The sequence below is a fragment of the Crotalus tigris genome, unplaced genomic scaffold (genome assembly GCF_016545835.1).
Source record: "Crotalus tigris isolate CLP2741 ecotype Arizona unplaced genomic scaffold, ASM1654583v1 scf7180000017833.3397121, whole genome shotgun sequence".
In the NCBI taxonomy this organism is placed as follows: Eukaryota; Metazoa; Chordata; class Lepidosauria; order Squamata; family Viperidae; genus Crotalus; species Crotalus tigris.
In genome coordinates, this window is record NW_024096661.1 from 2,147,439 (window position 1) to 2,163,559 (window position 16,121).

The window sequence follows — 16,121 nt, forward strand, 5'->3', positions numbered from 1 at the left end:
TCCATTAAATAGGGAGAACATTTACAAATCTAAGCAAACTCTTTTGGTTGATATTAAACAATTTAAACTCAAAAATTTCCCCCAAAAAAGTTGTCCAACAATTACTGACTCCTCTTTTGAATAGAAAAAATTGCAAAAGTGGGCATTAAATTTTCACAGCCACCCAACCTTTCTCAAACCTGAATTCTAAGCAGGGAAAAAGTTAAAAAGATCAACCCCCCCCCCTTTTCTCCTCTCTCTCTATCTCTCTCTATCTCTCTCCCTCTCAAAGCAACACAGCCAGAAAAAAAAAAAACAAGGGGGGAAAGGGGGTTGTGTCTGCAGATAGAGTTTGAAAAGGCATTAACACACTAACATTTGCAAAAGGGAGAGAGCAGAATAGGCAAGAAAATGGTATAGGATTTCCTGCCTGAGCAGGTAACTTTGGGCTGTTCTTAAGAGGGAGAAAAAAAAGTAAATAAATAAACAAACACATCTTCCTTCACTTTGTTTGTTGGCCAGACAAACAGAGTGAGGTTATTTTTTTTTTTTTTTTTGGTATCTTCTTTTCTCTTGAGGTTAGTAACAGTCATATTTACTTCACACACAAAGACTCTGCTTTCAAATCCACAACTGATCTTCCTGCTCCAGTATCCACCAAAAACGTTGTCTGTTTGCCCCCTATATTTAAAGTAACCAAGGGCTCAGGGGGGGCTTCCTCCAAGCCAGGTCCTCGTCAATCTGACCCGTTAGTTCCTGCCAAGCCAATTCCCTCAATCTCCCTGTCTCTATTCCAATGTCCCATTCCTCAGACCATCTCTTACAGTCCCTGGACCATCTCTCACATTCCTTGGAGCCCCTCTCTGCCCTCTACCCATGAAGGGGGAATGCATGGGGGGGCCCACTGCCAACACCTCCACGTCCTCTGCCTTCTCTTCCTCTCCAACCTCTACCTCGCATCTGCCTTCTTGGACATTCTCTTTGCCAATGACCTTCCTCCTTGCAATTAGCACACTGGTTGGGTCCCAGCATGATCCCTCCTTGCAATGCCACCGCCAACAACTCAATTTTCTTATGCATTCTAGCATCTCTTTCCTGTTTTTCCACCTTATCCCTATTAACAAACACTTTCCTAGCCACCTCCAACAATTCTGTAGTGTTCTTTCCTAATGCTCCTTCTAACCTCTGCAACTTCTTTCTTATATCTTCATAACTCTGTGCTATGAACCTCTCATTCAACATTCGCACATTGTCTGCACTCCTTGGATCCACCTGTGTATAAAGCTCATAAGCCTCAATCAGCCTTTGCAAAAAAAAAAACTTTCCGGACTTTCATATGCCTCCTGCATCACAAAAGACGGCTTTAACACATTCACTGAAGGCTTTCCAGCCTTGCAAAGAGCCTCTACTACTAAATTCTGATATTCCTTTAACAAAGTCATGTGTGCTGGATTTTGTGTATTCCATTCAGGGTCCTTTTCTGGTGCCCTGGCTTCCATCTCTGGCTGTATGTCCCGCACAGCCGGCAACCTATCCTTCAAACACTGCCTAACAGCAGCCTTCCACTTCTCCCTTTCCTCGGGAGTCAACAAAATATTCAACAATTGCTGTACATCCTGCCACGTCCTCTTTACTTACTTCTCCCCTCACATTTACAGACAGACCTTCCAAATCCCCTTCCTCCTTGGGGGCTGACAGCCTCCCCCTTTCTGTTTTCGTCTCACAGCTGGCTGCCTTTCTTCGGACACAGCAGGGGCAATCAGCCCTTCCTCCGGCAGAGCGGCTGCTGCTGCAGCCGGCACTGGGGGGGGAGGGGGAGAAAGGTGGAACGTAGGGAGGAGGTCTGAGAATCAACTCCTCTACCTCCATCCTTATCTCCTTCTTAGCATCTGACACCTTAGTTTCTGAAATCTTCACATCTTTCACTCTTTTAGTTTGTACTTGAAGCTTCCCCCCCCCCTTTGGGTCTAGCCACACACAAACGAACCATTTCAGCCTGACATTGCAATAACTCATCAGCTCGTCCTGCTACTGCATCCCCCCACTGATCTATATACTGAAATTGGTTAGGATAGTTTTCTTAAAAGTTCCCTCTGGGGGCCACCCCACATCCATACTACGCCCCCCCATCCTAACACACTGCCAATGACCTACAGCGCCGGCGGTCACTAGTAGGGAATGCACTGGCTTAACCACCCACACAATCTAACACGGACTTCATTAGGATCGCCGTCCCGAGTCCAGGGGAGTGATCAGGCCCCCTCTTCTATCTTCAAATGAGATAGGTACCATTACTTTAAACACATACTCGCCTGCCTTTTAGTTACACCCATCCTGGCCAGGAGTTGGTTCAGACTTCCTTTCCTTTCCCAAAGGGTTCTTGGACTGGCCTTCAGTACTGTCGGCTCTGCTGCGAAGCCACAGCTATCTCCTGGAGGAAACACACCCCCATGGCGCCTGGAGAATTGTTCAGAGATGGCTTACCAGCAGGTCCGAAGGGTCCAGCCGTCCTCAGCGAAATATCGCCTCACTCAAGCTTTTCCCGGCCAATGCACCAGAAAATGTAGTAGAATTGAAAAACTTGAATCAGCTCTTTCAGGAAAGGGAAGTTTATTGCGCGCAGGTTCAGAGAGCCATCCTGGCTGTAGAAATCTGAACCCAGATTGTACCTTGATGACCATTTTTATAACCCTTTCTGGCGGGGGTTATTTTCAGGTCACATTACATTCTATAGGTCCTTATTCTAACATAGAAAAACTACTAGACAGATCTATAATCGATAGCTCCTCGTTTACATTGGAATGTTTTTAGCAATCAGCAATATATCAAGTGTTAAGCAATTGAGATATACCATGTGACAGGCAGGTAGTAATATATCATGTGCAGAGCTGGGAACAGGATGTCTGGCCATCCTAAATTTAAGAGTTGTCTTGTAAGCAAAACAAACCTCTCTTTTACCCACATTTTTGTTGGGCCATCTGCTTTTTATACACATCCTTTGTCGGACCATCAGTATTTTTCCAGGTACCACTTTAAAAGGACACCTAGATACAATTCCCCCAGACACAAGGGATCAAGGTCCAGGGAACTGAATAAAGCACAGAGCAAGGATGTGCTTTGGATAGAAAGCTTTGGACTGGGATTGGGTGTATCCACAAAATCAATTTCAGTTCCTCTCAATTCCTCCTTAAAGGAATTGCCTCTTTTCTTGGACTCACATGGTAGCTGCACAGTGGGTATTGCATGGGTAGCTCCCATGTGTTCAGGGAACAACAACTGGGCCAACAATTGGACACAATGTGTACACCTCCTTAACCCGAACATCTATTTTTCTGGGATCATACAGCTACTATATGGAGCTGGAGAAAAACAGAGCTTCTTTAAGGAGCCATCGGCAGATACAGCATGAATGGCCATAAGCCCACTGAAGCATCTTTTCAGCTTCAAATTTGAAAAAGAGCACATTCCTAGCTTACCTACTCCACTCATTCCCCAAATCGTTCTATCGCTTTAAACTATAAAGGTTTTTGAATCAACTCTTCAAATTACTAAGATAATGGTAATAACCTAAATTAAAAGATAATAACTTTACTTCATCAAGCTGATGAAAATTGTAGATGGAAACATAAAACCTGCTGATAGCAATGAAATCCCAATTTTCAATAATTTATGGGTTAGAATAAAATGGGTTAGAAAGCTATAAACTCTGATGCCAAGTTTCTAAGTTGCAGCTTTTGTATCCAGGACACAAGTTTTGTCAAGTGGTCCCCCTTCACCCCCCCCCCCGAGATAACAATATGTCTGGTACTAAGCATCCTTTAGCCATTTCTACTTCTACCTTCTTCTTCTTCTTCTTCTTCTTCTTCGTTGTCTTCCTCATCCATCTCTTCACGTCCTAGGTTCAACTCATGATCAAGTTCCAGGGCTTCAGCTTCAGGTTGTTTTTCTTGCCTTCCATGGTAAGGATCCACTTCATTCTCATCATATTCACCCTGTAAAGCAGAACACGCTATAAGAAGAACAAAGGTGGAAAGCACGGATGTAACTCTTTAGGGAGGCAAAATTCCTGAGGCTTGAAATTCTATTGAACCCGCTCAAGAAAAAAAAAACCTCTTTGAGTGCTTTAAGGAAGCTTATCACCCATTGGAAAATATATCCTTTCATATCCACAGGGTATCGTTTTAAATACATATTGATGTTGTCTTAGTTAATATCTGGTTATTTGATTGTGAACTGCGAATGAATCCTTTTTATTCGATGGAACTATGTGATTACTATATTTAATCCTTTATGATTGCTGTATTTGTAATATACTTTGGTAAAAGAGCATAACAATAATGATAATAATAAACTTGCCTAGTCATCAGCAAGGTATCTTGCTTTCCCCACTTACAAAGACTTAGTTAAAAATATTGATTTTGAAAATATAGAGTTTAAGAATATTATATAAACTTTTAATAAAGGAAGGAAAATTCTAAAATGGACACAAGTCTTTTCATCAAGTGACACACTTCAAAAGTTTACAATTAAAAAACAAGAACGATGGGAGTCCTCTAAATACATATCAAGACTAAGGCAACACATGCTTTGAAAATGATTGGGAAAAATTTCTGGACGTTATATGAGCACAGCCCCACTCTGCTTCTAATTAAAGCAGCAGTGTCTTTTCTTTTTAGATTTTTGTGCCAACTTTAAGTGTGCAGTAACTTTAGAAATTAATTGTTTGCAAAAATTGAGTTTGTTCAGCCAACTTAACAAGTGTTTCTTTGTTGTATAGATACTTAAAAACAAAAGCAAGGAAAAGGGGAAAAAAAGAAATGGAAAGCCGGAAAAAAGAGAGAAAAGAGTACATTAAAGATTGAGAAATGAATTGATTCAATAAAATATTCACATTCTTTGCAGAAGCCTGAAAAAAAGAGGCAGCTGCTTTAACATATAAGGAACGGTTGCGAGAATTGGGTATGTCTAGTTTAACGAAGAGAAGGACAAGGGGGGACATGATAGCAGTATTCCAATATCTCAGGGGCTGCCATAAAGAAGAGGGAATTAAGCTATTTTCCAAAGCACCTGAAGGCAGGAAAAGAAGCAACGGGTGGAAACTAATCAAGGAGAGAAGCAACCTAGAACTAAGGAGAAACTTCCTGACAGTGAGAACAATTAATCAGTGGAACAGCCTGCCTCCAGAAGCAGTAAATGCTCCAACACTGGAAGTTTTTAAGAAGCGACTGGACAGCCATTTGTCCGAAATGGTGTAGGGTTTCCTGCCCGAGCAGGGGGTTGGACTAGATGACCTCCAAGGTCCCTTCCAACTTTACTATTATTATTATTATTATTAACAACAGAGGACTGATGCATGAAAGGTCCAAAGCACCATTAAATTAGCAATGCACACTCCTAGTTAAGAGCATCCTATCAAATCTCTCCCATACGAGTGCATATACTTTCACCTTCTTAACCACTACCCTCTGCTGCCATTTCCTCTTTTAACTTCCCAGACAATGCACAAAATAAGTAACTAATCATGCAAAAGGTAAGATATTTATTTACTGGCTCATTTTGATGGGCACTGATTGTAAAACTCATCTTCTAGGAATTCTTTGCATGCGTAGCAATAGTTTGGAGACAAATTCATTTGCCAGCATTCCCACCTCTCTGGTGAAGAAACAAGAGGCTGCTGTGCATCTCTGCCCTGGAGGCCATGGAATATACTCATCTGTTCCCAACTATGCTTGTAAAATGCAAGCTGGTCTCAACGATGTAACTTCAATTATTTCTACAGCAATATGTGCGCAAACACACACGGACACACACACACACACTAAAAAGAACAATAAGCAGCTCAATACAGAGTTGTTAGGCTATTACCTCATCTATTTGTTCATGGATTTTCTCTTTAGTTTCACTATCATCTGCTTGCTTCTCTTTTTCTTCATCATTGGATGATTTCTTCTCATTTTGGTTGTCAACTCCTATATTGTCATCTTTTGCCACCAATTCTGAATCTCCCTAAATAATTCAAGAAAAATATCCATGTTACCGCCAGTGTACACATAATTCTCAGGCTAACATTATTCAACTTGTTTTGAGAAATATGGTTACCACCTGTTTATGAATATAGCTATTAAATTAAAACAATTCCCTACTTTAATAGAATGCATTTGTTATGCTTCCTCAACAGCAAACAGAGCTAAACTAATAAAATATGCTATCATAGAACAAGGTGAACTTTTAAGTTAAAATAAAAGTAGATTCATTACATTGTACTCAGACTGTTTTAAAAAGAAAGCTCAGCATATTTTCTTAAAATATGAATTCGTACCCCGTTCCAAAATAAGCTAAAAGAGAGACACATATATTAAAATAATAAACCGAGTAAGATTTTTTTAAAAAAATCTTTTTAAAATTCCAAATTGACAAAAGCCTCAAAATCTTTTCTGAGGAAATAAAAAGCCCTTCAAAAGTTGCAATATAAGAAATAGGCTGATCGGGGTTTGCTCATTCTGTGCTTTCCAAAATAATTACAGCGAAGAGTAGCTCTATGGATGAGTCCAGCACACTGAGAGAAGTCAATCATGTGCTGAAGGCATTCATCATCAGGGTAAATGCAACAGTGTCCTCCAGCGAAGTTCTTGGGAGTGATCAAGTATTAACATCAAATATTCTGATAATAAAAGCCGCCATCTCTTTCGTCTAATCTCCATTTGAAATGATGTTTTGGCAGCTATTGTTATTATTTTGCAGAGACAAAGTCTAATTCACTTCCTTTTATGTGGCCTGAATGAAAAAAATAGCTTGAAACGAATTGAATTCCATGTAAAGGTAAAGGTTTCCCCTGTCCAGTCGTGTTCAACTCTTAGAGGCCGTGCTCGCCTCCGTTTCTTAGCCGAAGGAGAGCCAACATTGTCTGAAGACATTTCTGTGATCTTGTGACCAGCATGGCTATACGCTGAGGCACACGGAACATTGTGGTACCTATTTATCTACTGAAGTGGAACCTGTTTATCTACTCGAATTTGCATGCTTTCCAACTGCTAGGCATGCAGGAGCTGGGGCAAGGAATGGGAACTCACCTTGATGTGCAGCATTTGGGTCTCGAAGCTGGGCTATCAGCTTTCCAGCTGCGAAGTTTAACGTCTTTAACGCCCCCTTTTCTATGCACTACCATGCATTTTACATAATTAATCAATGGTGCAACTCTTACTCCTTCAAACATTATATTCATTTAAAATTTTACCTCATCCATCCCTGGTCCAGTTTCTGTTTTGCCATCTTCCTCCTCCTCTTCCTCCTCCTCCTCCTCATCTCCCCAAAGCCTCTCGTCCAATTTGTCAGCATCTCCATCTCCAAGATTTCCCATCTGTTTATCCAAGTCTTCATCTTGGTCAGACTCGTCATCTTCTGTGCAAGGTAACAGATGTCAAAGTATGAAGCTCAATGTAAACCTTCAAAGAGGGAACTCCCATTATCGTAGAGATAAAGCACTATGGGTCTGGAGATAAGACTGGAGTCCAATAGGAGAACATATACTTTCCAGCTGACTAAATGGACTAAAGGTCTAACTCAGTGGTTCTCAACCTTTCTAATGCCGTGACCCCATAATACAGTTCCCCATGTTGTGGTGACCCCTAAGTGGGTGTGGCCACCAATAAGAGGGAGTAGGACAGCTAGGGAAAAGGGAAAAAATGGCGGACAGCGTGGTTTGGCGACCCCCGTGAAATGGTCGTTCGACCCCAAATGGGGTCCCGACCCACAGGTTGAAAACCACAGGTCTAACTGTAGGCAATTTCTTGTATATAGAATACATTTACAATGGGATAGATGAAAGTTCTCATCCCGTGGGCACAAAAAATTTCTATGGGAATATTTATGCTTTTTAGGTAGTCTACATCAGAAGTCTCCAACCTTTCCAGGCTTGAGGACCGGAGGGAAGAAGAGCAGCTTCAAAATTGGTGTATGCACGTGCACAAGGCCACTCACACTGGCACTGGTGCAACTCTTACTCCTTCAAACATTATATTCATTTAAAATTTTACCTCATCCATCCCTGGATGATGGATGAGGTAGCCCTGCAGCCCCATTCATGCATGTGGCATGTGCTGGCACTGCGCGCATGTGCAAATGGCTGTGCACCCCCCATGGCAACTAGCAGCCTGTTCACACATGCGCAAACCACCTGGACTAGTAGTGCATGCGCAAACAGGCTTGGACACCTGCTCAGCAATAGCATTCTCGTTCGCATCAGTGCGCATGCGCAAATGGGGCCGTGGGCGCTAGCAAGAGTGGGGGGAAATGCGTGCCCATGTGTGTGTGCAACGGCCAGCCGTTTCCGCGGCCCACTGGCCAAGAGTCCCGGACTCTAGGCTGGGGACCCTTGGTCTACATGAGGCATGTCAAACTTGTGACGTCACATGACATCGTGTGACGTATCAAGACTTTTCCCCCATTGCCGGCAATGGGGTGGGCGTGGTTTCGCTGTGATGTATCCGGCTCATGGACTGGCAGTTTGACATGCCTGGTCTACATGAAAGAGATTTAAGGAAAAAAAAAATTATGGTCCTGTAAAGTATTGATAGAATATTAAAAACCTTGTTTTTATATCTGGCTGCATCATACTATCTAAGTGTGCTAAAGGTGACTCATTCATTATAGTAATATATTGCCAAATAGGAATTATAAACACTGCACTAAACAGGCCTTCCAATGCAATTTCGCTTTTTAATTAGAACAGCTACTAACCATAACGCCCACACAGCATGAACAAGCGAGATGATACCTCCCGCCTACCAGCCATTTGGAAACCCGCCCTTATTGACAAACGACTCCCTAACACAAAAAATGATACCAGACTCACACTCACAAAAACCACATAGGAGGTCATCACCACACATCCACGCAAAAAACAAACCCAAAACCACACCGATGACGAGGCACAATCACAAACCAGAAGCCAGACCACAGCTGCATCATTAGCCACTTTAAACCCCTCCAATCCATACATGAAGCAAACTGACACCCTCCATGAAGAGGAGGCACGACCACGAACGAGAAGCCAAAAAATAGCAAGGCAGCCCAAAAGCTTAAACCCCTTTGCAACTCAGACTAACCTGAGCACAACCAAACAGAACACTCCCCCAGCCAATCAGAGCACAGCCAAGCCCCTAACCATTCAGAACACACCTCCACCCAATCAGAACACAGCCAAGCTCCCACCCAATCAGTTCATACCCCCACTGGCAGTTAAAAGGAAGAAACAGCTAAGACCACACATTGCTGCTCAAAGCACGAAGCTGAAAACATCAGCCTGAAGATGACGAATGCGACTTCGTCGAAATGTTGCCAAGACACTTCCAATTTTACGCGGGAGAAAACCCAAATAACCAAAGACCTACATGTATGTATGTATGTATGTATGTAGGTCTTTGATTATTCGGGTTTTCCCCGCGTAAAATTGGAAGTGTCTTGGCGATGTTTTGACGAAGTCCCATTCGAGGACTTAGCTAAGACCACACATTGCTCCTCGAAGCATGAAGCGGAAACACCAGCCTGAAGATGACGAATGGGACTTTGTCGAAACGTCGCCAAGACACTTCCAATTTTACGCGGGAGAAAACCCGAATAACCAAAAACCTACATACAAACACCTGCGAAAACCTCAGAATATGAATATATATATATTCTTTCTTAAATACTTGAATATATATGAACACATACCTTCTTTTTCTTGCTCTCCATCATATGTTTTCCCTTCAAAATCTTCAGACATTTCAATTGCATTATCCTCTCCTTCAATATCGGGTTTCGAATCTGGATCTTCCTTTTCCTTTTCCTGACCTTTTTGGTAAGTATCTTCTACCTGGAATATTTAACCAACCTTTATTTTAACGGGGTGTCTTCTTTAAAGTAGCATGAATTTCCCTTGCCTCCCCCCCCCAAACTTTCAGCAAGATAATTTTAACATTTCCTCTCTCCTTAGAAATGCCATAATTTATTTTTATGGCATGTTTCTTTAAAACTGAAGCAGACTATTAAAAGGAATGAAGGGAGAGAAGGAACTTTGAACCCATTAAATGGATGTACAAAAATGATGCAAGGATTCCTGCATTACTCCATGCATTAACCTTTCCTGCACAAACAGAAAATACTTTGGTGTATGGCCTTTGTGCTTTAACCAATATACACATTTCAACTGCTTTATTCCAAGCTAGACCAATTGCTCCTGGCAGAAGGGGCCTGACGGTAGATGGTATGCTAAAAGCCAAGGATGTCAACTGCAGTGATCAAGCAGGCCAGCTGTTGTTATATGCCATGCTGGAATCCTGACTGATCTTGCCAAGACCATCACCATAAAGAATAAATGTTTAGGCCAGGACACTGATAGCAGAATGGGTTGAGGAAAGGGACGGCACTGGGAACATTAAGCCATGGGACATGCCAGGCTAGGCCAGCATTTGCAGAAGTGATTGAGGGAAAGTAGGGATTCAGGGAAGTGCTCGGAAGATTGGGGGAATGTGGGCTAGTTGGGATATGGTGTGTTGGGACACTTCTGATGCTAGTGGCTTTGCTTTAATTACCCCAGAAAATTGCTCTAAGATTGCTTTGGATGTTAATATCAAAAAGTTGAGACCAACTCAAAAGGTTCCAGATTTCATTTCTGCTGAACTCTTAGACTTGTTTTCCATTTTGTGCACATCCCTATGCAATGCTGTTTGTTCACCACCAAAAAGAATCAGCATTTTTTCATGTTTCCCATACATACTAAAACCTTAGCATTCATTTGCTTTGTATAGATTGTTTCTCAAACTTGACAATTTTAAGGCATGTGGACTTCAACTCCCAGAATTCCACAGGCATGTGGACTTCAACTCCCAGAATTCCACAGCCAGCATTGCTGGCTGTGGAATTCTAGTAGTTGAAGTCCACATGCCTGTGGAATTCTGGTAGTTGAAGTCCACATGCCTGTGGAATTCTGGGAGTTGAGGTCCACAGGCCTTAAAATTGTCAAGGTTGAGAAACACTGGTATAGATTGTAAATACACTTCAAACCTTACCTGGTCTTCATTTTCTATCTTGTCACTAACATCCTTTTTGCCTTCTCCATCTCCAATGCCACCATCTTCATAATCATGGAATTCTGTTCCTCCTTGTCCCCCATCCTCAATGATTTCTTTTGGTAAACAAAAACCCTAACAAAAAAAGCACTCAGCTGAACCAAGGATGGCAGACATTAAAATGAACAATGAGTTCCACCATTTTAAGGTTTCTTCTGCTTGGGGTGAAGTCTTTGCAAGCTTTCTCCCCAAGACAGAAAAATCTACTTCAGCAAAAATCCACTAAGGGTTAGCTACTTATTAATATGTAAATTAATTGTGATATAATTGGGTTATTCACCCAAAAGTTCCTAAAGAACCATACATAAAATTACTTCCCTCCTAGAAAAATAGTTTTTTTTAATTCATATCAGAATCAGAATACCAAAAGGAAGCCGAGGTATCATTTTAAAAAAGAAAAAAAAAGTAGCAAAAAAAAAAGTATCCAATCAACTTAATATTTCTTCCAGGAAAATTGATGAGAATGACAACCAGAATTTAAATAGTAACGAGGTATGTAGGAGAACAAGATTTGCTGGAAGAAAATTAGAATGGATTCTGCAATGGTTAAATCCTGCCTCAACTTTTTTGAGTTTTCCTAGTGTAAATAGGGTACATGAATTAAAGTGAACTTATGAATACCGTAGTGTACTTTTCCAAAAGCCTGATGAAGTTCCTCATCAAAGACTTATGAATGAATACAGAATAAGAGAATTCTTTTATATATTTTATTTATTAATTTTTTGTGCTGTCCGTCTCTCCTACAAGATGATTCTGGTGCTTCTAACTATTTAAATACAGACCATCAATCGTAGGGAATAAGTGGGAAATTTTCTTACTGGAAAGAAGCAGAAAGCAGAACCTTCTCAAAGACCTGTTTTGTAACCAGTGCTATTTAATTTGTTCATAAATGGTCTTTAACTTAGAAATAATCAGGTGGCCTAATTGTGGATGATACTAAACTATTCAGAATAGTAAAAACTAAAACTGATTATGAAGAGCTCCAGAAGAATCTTTTTAAATTAAGTGAACTGTCAATCAAAGAGCAATACTAAGTAAGTGTAAAGTGATGCACATGTCTCACATCCTGCCGTTTTATCAGGAAATAAAAGTTTAAGATCATAATATTGACTAAACTGCTGTTAGAAACGGAACTTCTGTGTTAGGAATGATTAGAAATATATAATAATAGTAGTAGTAGTAGTAGCCGAGGTGGCGCAGCAGTTAGAGTGCAGTACTGCAGGCCACTTTAGCTGACTGTGTTCAGCAGGTCAGCGGTTCAAATCTCACCGGCTCAAGGTTGACTCAGCCTTCCATCCTTCCGGGGTAGGTAAAATGAGGACCCAGATTGTTGGGGGCAATGAAAATATGAATATATATATATATATATATATATATATATATATATACATACACACACACACACACACACACACACACACACACACACACACACACACTGCTTACTGGTGTACACCGCTTAGAGAGTGCTTGCACTTAAAGCGGTATATAAGTCTCATAAATAAATAAATAGTAGTAGTAGTAGTAGTAGTAGTAGTAGTAATAATAATAATAATAATAATAATAATAATAATAATAATAATAATAATAATAATAATGTCTCTATACAAATCTATGGTCCTTCCACATCTGGAATACCATTTAGAGTTTCAGTTGCCATACTTAGAATATAGGAAAGCTGGGGAAAAATTGCAAAAAATTGCAACTAAAAATGATCAGGAGTTCAAAAACTTCCCTGTGAGAGAAGGCAAAAATACCTTATACTCTTTTAGCTTAGGGGAAAAAAGTGATGGAGATGGGACATAACTGTGGTACATACAATCTTGCATGATATGGAAAAAATGGACAAGAAGGTGAGGGTCTTTGTTTTATCTCCACAACAGGGTGGGCTGATAGAAAAGTAGTCCAATTTTACCCAGTGTTTCTATAACTGTGAAGGGATACAAATCTGGACCATTCAGCACTAGTCAAACATCTTGCTGGTAAAATTCTGAAAATTCTGTTAAAGCTAAACTGGAAAACCAATGCAACATGCAACAACAAACTCAATTTCAAAGGCCGTTGTTTCAACTTCAGTAGTACAAAGTAAAAATAACTTTTTGGGAACATGAAAGGTGCAGCAACGAATAAATGTAGGTTCCCACAGTGACATTTGCTTTCCGCTTCTTACCTTTTGTGCAATTTCTGTAAATATCTTTGTCAAGACAAAAAGCAATTTTGCAGTGCTCCTATGTGTGGCCAAGGAAACCGTGAGGTAGAAAAGGACAATATTGGAATATTTGCAAAGAATTGGCATTAGGCGTATAAGCAAGTGGCAGGCCTGATTAAAAAGCTGAAGAAATAAAAGAGAAATAATATGAATTAATTATGGAAAATAGTTTTAAGGGTCTACATCTTCTTTCTCCGGGATTGGTTTCACTGCTTGTAGTATTTATAAACAATTAAAAAAAATTTTTTTTTATTCTTACATGCTACTGAGTATTTGAGGCAAGATGAAGAAACAATTCTAACATTATGTTTAATATCTTTCCCCAGATATATTTTAGCTGAAAAATATCACCTTGCATTTGTATGCAGTGTAATCCTCGCCGTAAGATTTCAGTTGCTCCAGGAGCTCAGAAATGACTGAAATTATTTTTTTTATATGCAAAGAATTCACATCGGAGCAAATTTCTTCATCTAAGAGTTTAGTTAAATGCCCAGTCTGGAGCTCATCAACTGAAGATTCTTCTCCTGGAATAAGAAATATAAAAAGTGATGATCAAAAATGCATTTCAATTCAGATTGTGAATATGTCCTATCAATCGTTGGTTCTCGTTTTTAAAAATGATCGTGCTACAGAAGTGTCACATCAGAGCAAGAATGCTTTTGACAGAACAACGGTTGTTTTCAAAACAAAACAAGTGAAAGAATGTTTAGTCCTACCATCTTCTTTGGGGAAGATGCCTTTCTCCTCTTTCTCTTTTCTTCTTTCAACCAAACACTGGACAGAACTCAAGACAACATGAATGGCAAGTTCTACTTGTTCTGAGAAGAGTTCTACAAATCCATCACTTGATGTTTGCTCATCTATGAAAATATAGTTGAAAAATTAAAGGGGAAAGGTTTTGGTTTTAACAATGGAGAGATGGATGGATAAATGTGTGCATGAGGCTTGCTTCCACAGTATCTAGCCACCTACTTATTTAAATAAATAAATACTAACACCATAATGTTTTCCCCCATTCGAGTATCTGAAGTATCAAAATTCTCCCTTCATTAAAATCAGGATCAATACTATTGTACACTATAGAGGAAGTTGTTGGTTGTTCTTCAGAATTAAACCGGAGGTTCCGTTTCAGGGATCTAATACAGAAATGACTGCATGCGCAGTCGATAATTTCATTATTTCAAATAAAATTACTGCACGTAGTTGAAAGTTTAATCACTTAGGAACTGGATAGCCCCCCCTTCAGTCCCACAGAAAGTTAAGAGTAGCCTGAGGGAGCTGAACTATGAGGCACCTTCCCTAAGCGCTACATCTTACTCAAACAACTATAGCATAATCTCTCCCCAAGATGGGAAAACCCCATAAGCCCCAGTGATACAGTTGTGACTTCAAAGGTAAGTCTAGAAGAGCCGAGAAAGAAGAGATCAATGCAGCAGTAATTTTTCTTTTACTTTTTAGGTTGATCCCTTCTTTACTTTTGCTTTCCAGAAGGTCCACTACTCAGACAATCTGCTTCCAAATACTGCAGAAGTACAAGAAAAATGGCCTCAGGGAACAGTAGATGTCCTAGATCCCAGCCCCTTAAAGACTGTGCTTTCACTTACAAAAAGCCCATTTCTAGAAAGAACAGCCTAACATTGTGATCACTGGATGATATCAAGCATAAAGCAATGCTTAGGAATGTATAAAGTAATGATTGTAGTTAAAATCCTACAGGCCAGCAGAGAACAATATCAAATCAATAAAGCTCCTGCATTACTGAACAGAAGGAGAGAATCATTTTTACCTTCACAGTGTGAGATTGAACTGAAGAGTTGTGTCTTCCAGATAGCAAAATCATCTACACTGCTATTAATTTCTCCTTGGATATATATGAGACTCCTGATTAATGCCATCTGTGATCCAATTTGATTGACTTGAGAAACAGGTGGTGTAAATAACAACTCAATATCCTGCAGTTGAGTTGAAACCTTCAGCAAACAATCCACTCCTGAAGAGCATACTTCAAAACTTTTCCTGGGAAAGAACATTGAAAAGAGAATTTGAAACTGAACAAAAACTGGTATGAATAAATATGGAGTGGTTTCTGTTGCACTTATGAGTGATTTGACATTAGAAATACAACACACACACACACACACATCGGGGGTCGGGGGGGGGGGAGAGAGAGAAGCCAAACAATCTATATAATCTAGTTACAAAAACCACCTTAAAAATTTTGTTCAAAATGCCCCAACTAGAGCAGCATGGAGAAAGCAGCAAGCAGAAAATATTAATAGACTTTTGTTACAATACACCACTGTGATTTGTTTAACAACCAGCATAAAAATGGTTGCAAAATGGAGTCCAGTCATATAGCAACTCAACTTACAACAACTAACAATCAAAAATCCAGCCATGTATGAATGTTTTTAAATATGAAGGAGGAAGTTGATATTCAACTTTACTAGGCATTTCATAATAATTATTTTTAATATTTGGAAAATAATCTTTTGATATAGAGAAATACTGGTTCTATTAGAATATTAATTATTCATTCCATTAAATGCTAACTAAAAAATAGAAATGTTCAATTATGAGGGAAAAAAAAGAGTTAAAAAAGGTAACGATGCATTAAAAAAATGACAAGTTAGAGAAGATTCCCATCTCTGACTTAACAATTTTGCTTGGGGTCCCACTAAAAAAAAATACAGCCAATTTTTAGAATATCTACATTTAAGAATAAAGTGTAAACATCAGGAGAAAGCTGATTTATTACAAAGCACAAAATAGTGTATGACTTTGCTCGAAAATTCCCTGGGCATGAAAGAACGCCAGCGACTGTA

At 39.8% G+C, this 16,121-nt stretch overlaps 1 protein-coding gene across 3 annotated transcripts in view; it reads right to left on the minus strand.

Moving 5' to 3' along the window:
- Positions 1-16,121, minus strand: part of MDN1 (midasin AAA ATPase 1) — a 128,832-nt gene that overhangs the window by 20,292 nt on the left and 92,419 nt on the right. For all 3 annotated transcript variants that reach the window (XM_039343129.1, XM_039343130.1, XM_039343128.1), the window contains exons 80-88: positions 15,083-15,312; positions 14,013-14,156; positions 13,648-13,820; positions 13,258-13,419; positions 11,028-11,162; positions 9,691-9,832; positions 7,214-7,377; positions 5,845-5,985; positions 3,818-3,971 (exon numbers count right to left, since the gene is read on the minus strand). In XM_039343129.1, coding sequence (XP_039199063.1) covers positions 3,818-3,971; positions 5,845-5,985; positions 7,214-7,377; positions 9,691-9,832; positions 11,028-11,162; positions 13,258-13,419; positions 13,648-13,820; positions 14,013-14,156; positions 15,083-15,312 — 1,445 coding nt within the window. The remainder of the gene's footprint in view (positions 1-3,817; positions 3,972-5,844; positions 5,986-7,213; positions 7,378-9,690; positions 9,833-11,027; positions 11,163-13,257; positions 13,420-13,647; positions 13,821-14,012; positions 14,157-15,082; positions 15,313-16,121) is intronic.